This window comes from Corylus avellana, chromosome 6, assembly GCF_965113065.1.
Source record: "Corylus avellana chromosome 6, dhCorAvel1.hap1.2, whole genome shotgun sequence".
Classification (NCBI taxonomy): domain Eukaryota; kingdom Viridiplantae; phylum Streptophyta; class Magnoliopsida; order Fagales; family Betulaceae; genus Corylus; species Corylus avellana.
Window position 1 is genome coordinate 1,583,256 of NC_142495.1, and position 12,777 is coordinate 1,596,032.

Sequence of the window (12,777 nt, forward strand, 5' to 3'; positions counted from 1 at the left end):
TATTAATTTTCTTCTACCCCATTTAGAAAAGAAAAAAACTTTCTCCAATCACTAATGGACATTGTATCACCTGTTTGAAACGATTTGTAGTATTATTTTTTGACGGGAAACATGCAGCATGTAATATTGAAATTTTCTTAAACTTGAAAACAAAAAAAGGAATAACTTTATTTTTCTTATGATACTTTTATTCGGTCCCGAAGGCTGAGAAATCTTTGTTTTTGAGTTTAAAATTGAGTCTACATGATCTCTCTGATCCCTTAATTCTAGGCTAGCGAAAGGCCCGGGTTGGGCTTGTACTTGTAAGACGGTCTGGGAATCAATTCTGGGCCCTTTTTGAGTGCTTTATATATATATTGGTTTTTTTTTTTTTTTTTTTTTTTTTTTTTTTTGTTGTTGTTGTTGTTGTTGTTGTTGTTGTGGTGTGTGTAGAGTAGGGTGTTAGATCATGTTGCCTAATGCAGGCTGGGCTCAAGTTGGAATTACAAAGTTTTTTTCTAAATTAGGTTGTAAGAAATTTCTTTAACTCAGTTTATTAAATTGACATTTATCGTTAGAGCATATAGTTTTTACCTGCATTCTAAAAATCACATACCAATCTCAAAGTTGATAATACTGAAGAAGTACGTAACTTAGAAGGTTCTTTTCTACTGGTAGAAGTAGGAAAGACTTTGACATGTTGCAAAATGGAGTCCGGACTGAAACCTACCACTGTCTCTTACAATTTTAGGCAAACATGTCGCGAGTATTGTAAACTCAATACTCTGGCAAAAAGGGAAGAAAAGTTAGAGAGAAGGGTTCAGTACAAAAGGGGAAAAAGAGGAGCACTCTTCTTATCTTCATGTTGTTTTACGTCTAGACCTCAATCTTCCAGCAATACTGTCTAGGCTTGGTTCAGCAGCAGAAGCAGGCTTCTTTTTAAGCTTTGGAGTTCTCTCTGATGCAACATTATCTGTACCCTGCTTGTCTATTTCTTTAGAATGCATTTCCTTCTCTTTCTCTACATTGTTTTCTAATGAAATATTCTCTACAGCCTCTGAAATTTTCTCATTCACCCCTGGTGACCTCTCATCATTGTGGCTGTTGCCTTCTCTACACCTCTGCCTTAACCTCCCAGCAATACTATCTCGGCTTTGGTAAATGGGAAGTGCACGATTGTTAACCTTTAGGTGACTTTCCATCACATTACTGGTATGACCATGTTCTTGATCCATAGAATGGAGTTCCGTCTCCTTTTCACCTTTGAACTGGTCATTTGTCTTGTCTTCAGAATGCGGCTTTGATAACCCATGGAGGTCATCAACCTCATGGTCAATCTCTGGAGGATTCAAATTTCCAGACTGCGCTCCTCTATCTGAAAAGGGTAATGACCTCCTTGCGGAAGTTTGATTGTTAGAACCTGGATTTGGGCTACTTTGCATTTTGTTCTCTTTTTCACTCTTGAACTCATCCTCACTTTTGACATCAGCTTGAGGCTTTAATGATTGAAGGTGAATACTGTCAACCTCAAGAGATCCTTTGGGCTGTGCTTCAATATCCGAGAATGGCAGTGATCTCTTTGCAGAAACTTGGTTGGTAGCATCTGCATTTTCATCTAAATTTGTCTGTAAGCGTCGAGTTTGAATGAGATAGTGCGCAACCGATTTGAAGCCCAATTGTGATATCTAGAGTAAGAGTATGGCCAAAATTGAGCTTAGTTTCAAATCAAATTTTAGAGAGAGAAAGAGAGAGAGATGGTTGAAAGAATAACCTTTCTATAAAGGGTACCAGTGGGAGGCCATCCTTTTCCTTGCCGGCACAAACTGCAGTTGCAGATTCCACGACAGACAGGACAAATCCAATTAGGGTTCTGTAAGGCTTCAACTACGTGCTCCCCATATCTGCAGAAAGATAAGACAAACCCCCCCGCCCCCCAAAAAAAAGGAGAAAGAAAAAGAGGAGAGTCAGATTTTACAATTTTACAATTTACAATATGGAGCTCAAGTGAGCTCATGTGGAACCATATACACAAAAACTAAGAAGCAGATAACCATCTGAATTATGATAATTTTGGTAACGGGATGGGATAGGTTTGGAGTACGAAGACTAAAATAACCTCCAATGTAGTTTTCATCATATTTCTTGGTGATTGTTTAACATGGAAATAATAAAAGGTAGAAGTTAAGAGTCTCCTCTGGGATGATGTGCTGTCATAGCTCTCCAATCAACCTATGTGTGTGTGACAACAAAAAACCTAGTTGTGCTTATGTAGGATGTAGTTGGATTTGGGGTTGACAATGAATCTGTAAGCAAATGCTTAGAGCCTGTTTGAAATTGTGCTAGGGAGCTTAAAAAACACTTTTAGTATCTAAAAAGCTGTGTCTAACAAAAAGCTGATTTGTTTGGTAAAAAACTCCAAAAGTACCCTAAAATGGGCCAAAATGCACTTTCGAGAAAAAGCTTAAAAATGAAATTTTTTCTGAAGTAGAAGTACGAATAAGTGGAAGGTGCCATAGTGAGATTGTGCCAAGTATTATGCAATCATTGCGTATTAGGCTCTTATAAATATCATAACATATTCACCAAAAAAATAAAAGAAAATCATAACATCAAATCGATGGTTCATTTAGGGCATATAACACTGTTGAACAGAGTATGAGGTCTATACCTCATATACAAACAATCTCCACAAAACTGTCCTTGGACCATGTTACATGTGCTACAGTGAGTCCGATGTCCAAGAGTCTTCTGCCTGTATAACAACATTTCATCTTATGAATAAGCGAAACTGCATTAATTATTTCAGGCCGAGGGTCCATATAAAACAAGAACATTAAATGCAGGAGGAAATCTTACAACTAAATAGGGGGGGGGGGGGGGGGGGGGAATTAGGAAATGGATATCTAAATAAAAATAAAAGCTTAGAAAAGGCATTTTATTTATGTTTGTTTCATTTTTAGCCGATAGCATTGAAACAAGGGCTAGCATGGTACTTCTGGTTAAGCAGAGGGAATCTAAGAAATCTATACCACCGAAAATCCACCTTTTAATGTTGTCGTATCCCTAAAAAGGAACTTCAATCAAGAAGCAAAATTAATCCACCAGCTTTGAAGCATATATTTGATAACCATAAAACAACAAGTAACTTTTGTTTTGCATTAAATATAGTATTTTCGTATGTAATTTTAGAAGGTACAAAGGACGGAAAAAGAGAACTCTTTGGTAGTCACCAATAGCACCCTGCTAAACGGGCAATGACGCTTCAGCCACGACAAATCTGTCCAAAGAACAAAATACTACCACATTGACCACCCTAGCTGCACCATTCCACAATGGTCACACCACCCATTACTTCAGCCACTGCCACCATTGTCAACTTGACATCAGTATTACCACATCACTAAATTGCACCAGCATCCTCATGGTCCACCTCCCAACAAAACCACAACTGGAAGCCAGACCAGGAACTCAAATTCATATTGTAGGAAAGCCACATTTTAGAAAAAGCAAACAAAGAAGACTTTCCTTAATCCCCCCAACCCCACCCCACCTCCAGAATAAATAATAATAAAAAGTAGATATGAGCTTTCTTTAAAACCTTTAATGTCATAAGGACATTATTAACAGACATATAACTGTTGGGAATTTTGGTTTGTGAAATTAGAGTGACCACCTTAGGGTATTTTTACGTAACAAACCTTTAATCCCACAAGGATATTACAAACAGACATATAACTGTTAGAACTTTTGGTTTGTGAGATTTGAGAGTTAATATGAAGGGACACTACCTTAATCCAAGAGTTTACGTTAGACTTGTGAGTCTTCTGCTAGATCAAACCACCAGCTAGCCTCCCCCATGGATGGGAGCTTCTCTAAACAATCTAAATGCCATACATTACCACCAAACCCAATACTTACCATTAGAGTTTAACTATGGTTGAAGCAACAATTGGAGTCACCTACCTCCATAATTGGAGCAATCCACATAGCATAGTTGCATTGATATTTGTCTTGTCAAATCATCACCTCCGATACCATTTGTTGGGTTTTTGGATTTGTGGGAGTTAAGACTTAAGCGTTAACACTTTGGGGAGCGCCTCTATTTGAGACCTTGGTATGACAAATTAGAATACTACCTTAACTCAAAAGTTTAAGGCCAGTAAGTTAGGGTCCAACAATACTATGTCAAAAAGCCACTCTTGTTATTACAATACATTATGGGACTTGACTACTTAGCTAATTATGCCACTCACACATGAGTATTCCAACTGTAACTGGGAAAAAAAAATCATATTTCATTTAAACATGGACTTTGAAATAATCTTCACATATTATTGAACAAAAGGGATAAGTTTTGAATTCAGAGGTTACAATGAAGTCAATGTATACGAGTATACTACCTTAAATGTAATCTATTCTTCATCATAAATGGTCTTCCGTTTCCATAAACTCCCTTTCTTACATCCTCACTCCTACTTTTTATTTTTTCTCTAAAAGGATAATTTTAAGGCATTCAAAACGTGTCCCAACTTTGGTATTGTCCAGTTAACTAATATCATTTTGGTGGGCTAAGGTTTTTCCCCTCATAATTTTCAGATACCTAAAAACCAAGCCAAGTTTGTAATCCAAAAAGGAGGGCCAGTCATACAACAGCGGAGAAAACCATTCAGACCTGCATTGGTGGCAAGTCTTTCCTGTAACTGGGTCATAAATTCTCCTTCCATCCTTCCCATAACCATCCACAAATAGTGTCCAGCTCTTCTCAGTGTTGCCCAACAGCTTCTCGTGCTCTTCTGTGTAAAACTCTGGCTTCGAACCCTCTTCCAGCAAAATACCCTCACCTTTCAAAGACTTACCCTTCTTCACCATATCCACTTCCACATAGCTAACCGGCGTCGCATTCTGCAACCTAAACCCACAATTAAAAAGCAAAAATCATAATAATATGACCAATCAAAATTCCCATTTTGTCAGAAAATTAAAACAGATTAAATAAATAACTGCAACGATTGAAGAAACAGTAACATGAAGAGGGTACGATAAAGTTACCGGGAAGAACGGCGAGCCGGTCCAGACGGCGGGGTCCGAGAGGGCCGCAGAGCGGTATTCCGAGTCCTGGCGGTGCGCTTGGTGGAGATGACGGAGTTTACCTTGAGAGAGAGGTCGAAAATGCCGAGTTTCATCATTCTCTCTCGGTTTTCTTTGATCCTTTCCTCTCTGGACTGCTCGTACAGCGAGACCTCCTGGGTCTCGGTGGTCTGGGCTTGGTCATTGTGAGTTTGATGGGTATGGTTCGCAGGGGATTCCAGGGTTTGAGCTCTCTCTCTCAGGGTTGGCATTGTGAATGAAGAACTCTCTCGCGGTGGTTTGAATCTCCAACGGTCGAGTTTGGAGCCCTACGAAGGGGTTCTGAAATATGGGAGGGAGTAAAAGTAAAGTTGGGAATTTGGGATGGAGATGAATTTAATCAATTCTTTTTTATTAATATAATTGTTCAAAAAATATTATTTATTTATTTATTTGGGTTGGGGGTTAGTGGTGTCACTGGGGAGTGGGTTTTTTTTTTTTTTTTTTTTTCTCAGTAACCAAACATAGGAACTAAAGAAAGAGATGAGTCAGATGAGTGATGCTTGAAATTACCACTCTTGATTAAATTTACTCCTCTAGGCTAAAGTTCCAAGTTCTATTGATTAGGTAATTTCATGTACATCAAAGTCATGATCTTGGAAAGATGAGAAAGTTTTATAAGAACGAATAATTCTCATAATTATTAATATTGGATTTAAGTTCTATAATTAGGACCATGTGTAGAATATTTTATTATACCATCCAATTATATTAAAAATTAAAAATTAAAAAATTTCTAAGCTCCATTAATTTAGACAAAGTTTCCTCCAAATAAAAACATGAAAAATTATTCAAATTCAGCCTATGTTAATTTAATAGATTAAATTAGAATTTTTTTTTTCCAATTCAGTTAAAAAAAAATTTGTCCATAAGTGTTGGGCTGATTCAAGTATGGGCTCTCCCTACCATAAAGCCCATGAAAAACGGACCAAGCATAAGTGTAATATTCCTATATTCGTGTTCTTCAATTGATGGAGATTTTCAATTAAAATTGGGTTATTGAAATTTTGTATTAAATAGATTGGTGCTCCAACTCAACTACAACCCACCTAAGTACTCCTACAACATTCTTTAATGTTAATGTGGGCATAACACGGCAACATGTTTTAAGTTGGTACACTCTCTTTGACCCTCATCTGATGTGGGGCTTTTTGCTTATGGCAGACGCAAAATCTACCAATTTTCGTAGCACGTTCAGAAAATCCCGCCATTGTTGATGAACTACCCCATGAAAGGTTTTACGACCAACTTGCCGACCTTTTCCACTACAAAAGGGGGTCAAACCAAATGCCACTTAACTATATTATACACAAGTTTACAAGTTTCTCCCATGGATTCTCTTTGCTTCTCCTGTGAACAAGAAGGTGTGTACTTATATGCCTACCTCAAGGCTAATGGCTTAGAATTGGTGCCTCTGTTTTAGTCCTCTGTTTCATCAATTTGAGGGAGACTATAGGAGGCCGTGGCCGCCATGAAATCATGCACTGTGGCCTTGGTTGCTTTCTTGCTCGTGATCTGTTTGAGCTGTTTTGGGAAGGCTGCTAATCAAAAGGGGATTGGAGCTTCTTTTATCTTTGGTGATTCTCTGGTTGATGCCGGGAACAATAATTACCTTCCAACGTTGTCCAAGGCAAATATATCACCTAATGGAATCGATTTTAAAGCTTCTGGAGGAAAGCCTACAGGCCGGTATACCAATGGGAGAACCATTGGTGATATTGTAGGTAAAGCATTGGCTCTTTCTTTATGTGACTTTCCATGTAAGTTTTGTGGGGGTGGGTTAACTAGAAGGCATTAATTGGCAAACCCTTTCTTTCACATTCTTTGTATTTATTGCTCAGAAAAAGGAAAAATAATAATAATAAATAAATAAATTATCTGGTATATTTATTATCTGGTGTGAATTATTTTTCAGGAGAAGAATTGGGAACAGCAAACTATGCTGTCCCATTTTTGGACCCGAATTCCACTGGGAAAGCGATGTTATCTGGTGTGAATTATGCATCAGGAGGAGGAGGAATTATGAATGCGACTGGAAGAATATTTGTTAGCACTTAGGACTCAACCCTTCTGCAGAAATTTCAATTCGCTTTCATTTTCATCAATATTGTTTCCCATTTGGCTTGGAAAAGATGCGTCCACATGCTCAAGATTTATGCATTTTTGCAGGTTAATCGGCTTGGAATGGACATTCAAATTGATTATTTTAACATCACTAGAAAACAGTTTGACGATTTGTTGGGTCGATCAGAGGCCAGAGATTACATAATGAAGCAATCAATCTTTTCAATCACAATTGGAGCAAACGATTTTCTAAACAACTATCTACTTCCAGTCCTCTCCATTGGAGCAAGAATTTCTGAAAGCCCAGATGGTTTCGTCAATGACATGATCGAGCATCTAAGGGGCCAACTTACTGTGCGTAAATTAGACCATCTTTAATGCTAAATTGGGTGTTACTGTTAATTAATCCGGTGTCTTAAACAGTATTAATTGCATGCATGTTTGATGGCAGAGGCTTTACCGGCTAGATGCCCGGAAGTTCGTCATCGGGAACGTTGGGCCGATAGGCTGCATACCTTATCAAAAGACAATAAATCAGTTAACGGAAGACGAGTGTGTGGACTTACCTAACAAGCTAGCTGTTCGATACAATGCCCGGTTGAAGGATTTGCTCACTGAACTCAACGACAACCTCCCTGGAGCCACCTTTGTTCTTGCAAACGTCTATGATCTGGTCTTGGAGCTCATCACCAATTATAAACAACACGGTAAAGTTTATGGCACATAGTATTTGTACAATGAGTTATTTATGGTTTGTAACACATTGAGGTCCTTAGCTAAAGGTAGTCTATGTAAAAGGGTCTGGGATTGGAATAAGGATTCCTTGGAATTCTTGCCCACTTCTGAAAATTTTGGGCCAGGAACGAAAGAGGAGAGTGCAGGATCGAGGTGTCTAGACATATTTCTGAATAGCTTGAAGCACAAGGCTCACCTTCTCGGGCAGGCCTAAGGTGCCCAAAGAAGAGTGAATGGTTAATTGTCGCCCCCTTGCCTAGCGAGGAAAAAAATTTATTTTTTTAGGGTACACGAGTAAACAGAAAAATAGGTACTTATACTTATTCCTAATCTTAGAATGCATGAGATTGAGATCCCTTAGAATTCTCATAAAATTTGAAATTCTCAAATTCATAAATCTCAATCGTACATCTCATCTAAGGGTCTAAAATAAGTTATATTTCAGAATTTAGTGAGAAAGTTACTAAGTGACAGAAATTTCATAAGATAATTTCCTCGTTAAATTATAAAACATTATTTATTTTAGACACTTAGATGAGATGGACGGCTGAGATTTATAAATTTAAGAATCTCAAATTAAAAAGTAGTTTTAGGGGATCTCAATCTGAATACATGTAAGAATTCAGGTCCCTATGCAGCCCAGGGTGCAAAGCCCACCTTTTCGGACACGTCCTGTCCAATATTATTTTCTTATTCTCTACTCGAATTCCAAAGAATCGGTATCCTTAGACTTGGATAGCTACCTTAATTTTAATGAACATGGTGGAATTGAAGTTATATGCACAAGTCACAGCTACTAATTAAGAATATGAACCTTTTTTGCAGGATTTACAACCGCAAGCAAAGCATGTTGTGGAAATGGAGGCCAGTTTGCGGGGATAATACCGTGCGGGCCTACATCTAGTATGTGCTCGGACCGCAACAAGCATGTGTTTTGGGATCCCTATCATCCGAGCGAGGCTGCCAACCTTATAATTGCCAAGCAATTGATCAATGGAGACACAACGGTCATCTCTCCTATGAATCTCAAACAACTTCGAGATCACTGATTTTCATTTTCATGACACTTCTTGTCTACCAGTTTGCACTATCTCCTTTGAACATTACCCAATATCTTGTTTGAAGTATTGCTCCTTAATAAAGTATATGTTTCTTAGATTTTTCATTTAAAAGGATTTTGCTTTCTCTTTTGTTCTTTGGATTTGTTGTTGGTTTCTTTCATTCTTGCAACTTACATTTCATATTGCTTGCAAGCTTAAATTAATGAAAAAAGTGGAAGGGATATATATATAGTAGTTAAAAGTATAACTACGTGCCATTAATGTGCATGCTTGTTGGATAGATTCGATTTAGTTGAGGGTGGTTGATCCAACTAATTATAAGACAAACAATCACCCCTTGTCATCTTGACTCTCTCCACGAATATAGCTCATGGGGTTTTGGATGATTCTATTTTATAAGGGAACAAGAGATATTATAATGAAGAAAAATGTTGACTTACAATCTTCTTAATTAGTTAAATGAAATATAAACTCTGAAATTTAACTATACATGTGTAAAATGAGATCAAGGAAGACTTCAAAATGCTTCTAAGTAAGAGAGGAAAAAAAAAAACCGCATACTAGGCAGTCTAGGCCAAAGACTATCAAAACCCGACCACAAGTATTTTCTATGCCACATTATTCTGACACATCAAACATTATTTTAGCATCCCAACCAACCAAAATAACATTTAGCGAATGGAACGAAAATGGTCCAGATCTCAGGGAATAATGCTCTGTTTATAGGAACTACAAACCATATGGGAGAATCATGCTCCAGCAGAAAATGCCATAAAGAAATAGAGGGAGAGAGAGTTTTCAAAGGCAAAACTGTAGAAGAGAAGAAAGAAGAAAATTGTCAGTGATTATGGGCGACCAAATAAGCAGGGGAGACTGAAGAGCGGATAGCGATGGTGTTTGGGGTTCAGAAGTTTTGAAGAGATGACAGCGACGTATGAGGGTCTGCCAGGGACATGTAGATGGCTAATGAGCCTAAGCGTGCCACAGGAGGATCGATCCCTCCTACCCCCACTTTCACCTTACCGACAACTACCGATCCTTCACTGACAATGTCTCTGTTCCAAGACCCCACCTAATTGATAATTTTTTTTTTTTTTCTTTTCCATATCACCGTCACCTATAATTTTTTATTTTATTTTATTGAACTATAAAATTTTTAGTTTCTTTAATTATTTCTTAAATATAAAATTATTATATTAATATTTTTCAAATAGGATACTATTTAGTTCAAAAAATAATAATTAGAATTCTAAAAACTCTATGATTAAATTATCTTAAAAATATAAAATATTTTAATCCAATTTTCTCACCCAATACATAAATATCTAAAAACTTCCACCGTAGGGGTCCCTTTGTTTTTGACCGGCAAACTGAAGTTTTGTTTGATAACAATCTCTCTTTTGTTGTATTTTATTTTTGAAATAAAAATATCAATAAACAATTAAAAATATAAAATGTAATTGAGTGTCTCTTGGCCAAAATTCATAAACTCTCTTTTCACTTATCAAACTGTGAAAACTCTACTCAAATTTCATGAAACAAATTTTTAGATGTGACCCTCCGTACCAATACATTCTTATAAGATAAAAACCCTTATAAAAAAAAACACAATTCCTTTTCCTTTTTGAAAAGAAAGTGTTGCGATGGCGGCAGCCACTATGCGGTGGCCATTAGGCAGTTCCAGTGCGCCGCTAAAGTGGTGCGTCACTTTTTAATTAATCATTATTATATAAAAATGTTTTAATTTTTACATACCCTTCCAAAATTTATGAGCTAGATTAAACAAATTTGTCGAAGATGCCGATAAGAATACTCAAATGGTACAATTAATTTTTTAGTGTTACTATAACTAATATAACTTTTACACTACATCAACAAAATAAAATAATTACAGTTGACAACAATGTTTGGTTTATAGTCTTTCCTGCTTGAATTAGCGTGGTCTAATTCTAGCTCCATTTGGTTCAACATAAAAGGTTTTCTAAAAAATATTTTTCTTATTTTTCAGTATTTGGTTTGACCCAAAAGTGTGGTTGAATGGAAAACATTTTTTAGTTTACCAAGAAACTTTATTTATTTTTTGTAAATTTTTTTTTTTTTTAATCCTTAAACATTTTTTGATTTTAACATTCTCATTATAGCATGCATTATCTATTATAGTTCATTATTTGTCATTGTTGGTGGTTGTTGGAGTTCGTCGGCCTCCACCGCCCTTGCCAAATGTTGCCATAATTCGCTGCCAATAAAAGGTTGCCAAAATGCACGATCGATATTCGTTGAAAGTCGTCGTTCATTTTTAGCTGTTAGAGGTTATTGGCCGATGTTCGCAGTTAGTCAAATGAGTCGAACACCAAATATTATTTTCAACTAAAACTAATTTTCTGAAAAATAAATTATTAGAAAATATTTTTTGAAGGAAACATTTAAGTGGAAAAAATATATGTTTTTTTAAGGAAACATTATAGTGGAACAAACTGAAGGTTATTTATGAAGTCGATTTAAAGGGTTACCAGAGTGAGAATATTGATGAGGTTGGTGCGGGGCAATACAAGGCAACAACTTTGTTTGGTAATGGCTACAGTGGAGCGTGAAATCCGGTGAGAGATAGAAGTACGGAGGACGAATCTGATGCGGACATGACGCGCCCGAAATCAGAGGCGAGACCCAATAATTGCTCCCCACGCTGCCCGACATTCATGATTCTGTCGGTCCTGTCCCACCCACCTTCCCACTCCATCAATCCCTCTCAATCCCCTTCTACTTCTTTGACGAGATCACCCGCCCTAGCTCCTTCAATTTTGGCTCGGACCCATGTCTTAGCCACGTTCCAAATCATGGATATCATAGAATATAGGATAATGTACTAGTCTCCATGATTGGTCCTCTTCAAATCTTTATGTTAGGAACTAGGAAGGATCACCATTACAATTGGGTATTTTTATAATCCAATTCCATTAAAAAAATGAAGTTTATAATATTCTTCAATTGCCACAAAGAAACATACATCATAGGAAAAACAGCGACCAAGACATTAATGGGTAGCTCTACAATTCCATTTCTTGTTCTGTGTCAGCACATTTTCTTCAAGGAAGTTGAATTTTGTGGCCTAGCGGAAAATTGCGTGCCAGCCTATAACTTTAGCATGTGCCACTCGCCTTCTACGGTTCTACCCTATATAAACATCAAATCACCAGTCACAATATTTCAAATGACACAAAAATTCTAAAAATCCTAAAACTTTACTTACTCAATTTAAGATGCTGGCCTACCTATTCAGCACAAATAGGAATTTCAAGCCGGATAAGTGTAAGCCAAATTCACCAAAGGTAAATGAAAGAAAACCAAAAAAAAAAAAAAAAAGGGACATGGTAAAGCTAACAAGTAGCAAAGTACCTCCTATGTAGAGTAGGACATGGCTGTTCTATGTTATACATCAAGTAAAAAGCTAAAAACAAACGGAAACCAAACAGAGCTCTATCCCTATTTCTCTTTCTCTCTCTCTTCTTAAATAGTGTTCTGGTGAGCAGAGAAGTCAATAATACGTCTGAGTAAGTATCTCACAGGTTATGGATTTATTTGTGATAGGAAGGGGGTTTGTAATTGTGTCCAGTGGGTTGGAGAACCTTACACGACGAATACCTTTTTTTACCAAACAAAAAAGAATGAAAAATAATAATAATAATAATAATGAGAAAGAGAAATCATAAAGGCTTGAACACGAGCCGCGCGCGCTCTCCTAGCTAGCTGTGTAGCCGACCCAAACGGAAGTACCCCTCATGGAGCCGACTGAAATGTCGTGCTTAACAGAACA

The 12,777-nt window shown here is 37.0% G+C and overlaps 2 protein-coding genes across 2 annotated transcripts; one reads left to right on the forward strand and one right to left on the reverse strand.

The window, feature by feature from the left end:
* Positions 1–621: 621 nt before the first annotated feature.
* Positions 622–5,417, reverse strand: LOC132187663 (uncharacterized). The gene is made up of 5 exons (XM_059602053.2): positions 5,029–5,417; positions 4,652–4,888; positions 2,648–2,731; positions 1,751–1,880; positions 622–1,664 (listed from the first exon to the last, which is right to left on the reverse strand). Exons 1-5 carry the CDS (start codon positions 5,316–5,318, stop codon positions 840–842), a joined length of 1,566 nt encoding a protein of 521 aa, XP_059458036.2. The 5' UTR covers positions 5,319–5,417; the 3' UTR covers positions 622–839.
* An 814-nt stretch (positions 5,418–6,231) lies between these two features.
* LOC132188167 (GDSL esterase/lipase At2g23540) lies at positions 6,232–9,033 on the forward strand. The gene is made up of 5 exons (XM_059602571.2): positions 6,232–6,830; positions 7,022–7,152; positions 7,276–7,524; positions 7,622–7,877; positions 8,731–9,033. The coding sequence occupies exons 1-5, from the start codon at positions 6,578–6,580 to the stop codon at positions 8,952–8,954; spliced, it is 1,113 nt and encodes a 370-aa protein (XP_059458554.1). The 5' UTR covers positions 6,232–6,577; the 3' UTR covers positions 8,955–9,033.
* Positions 9,034–12,777: the final 3,744 nt, after the last annotated feature.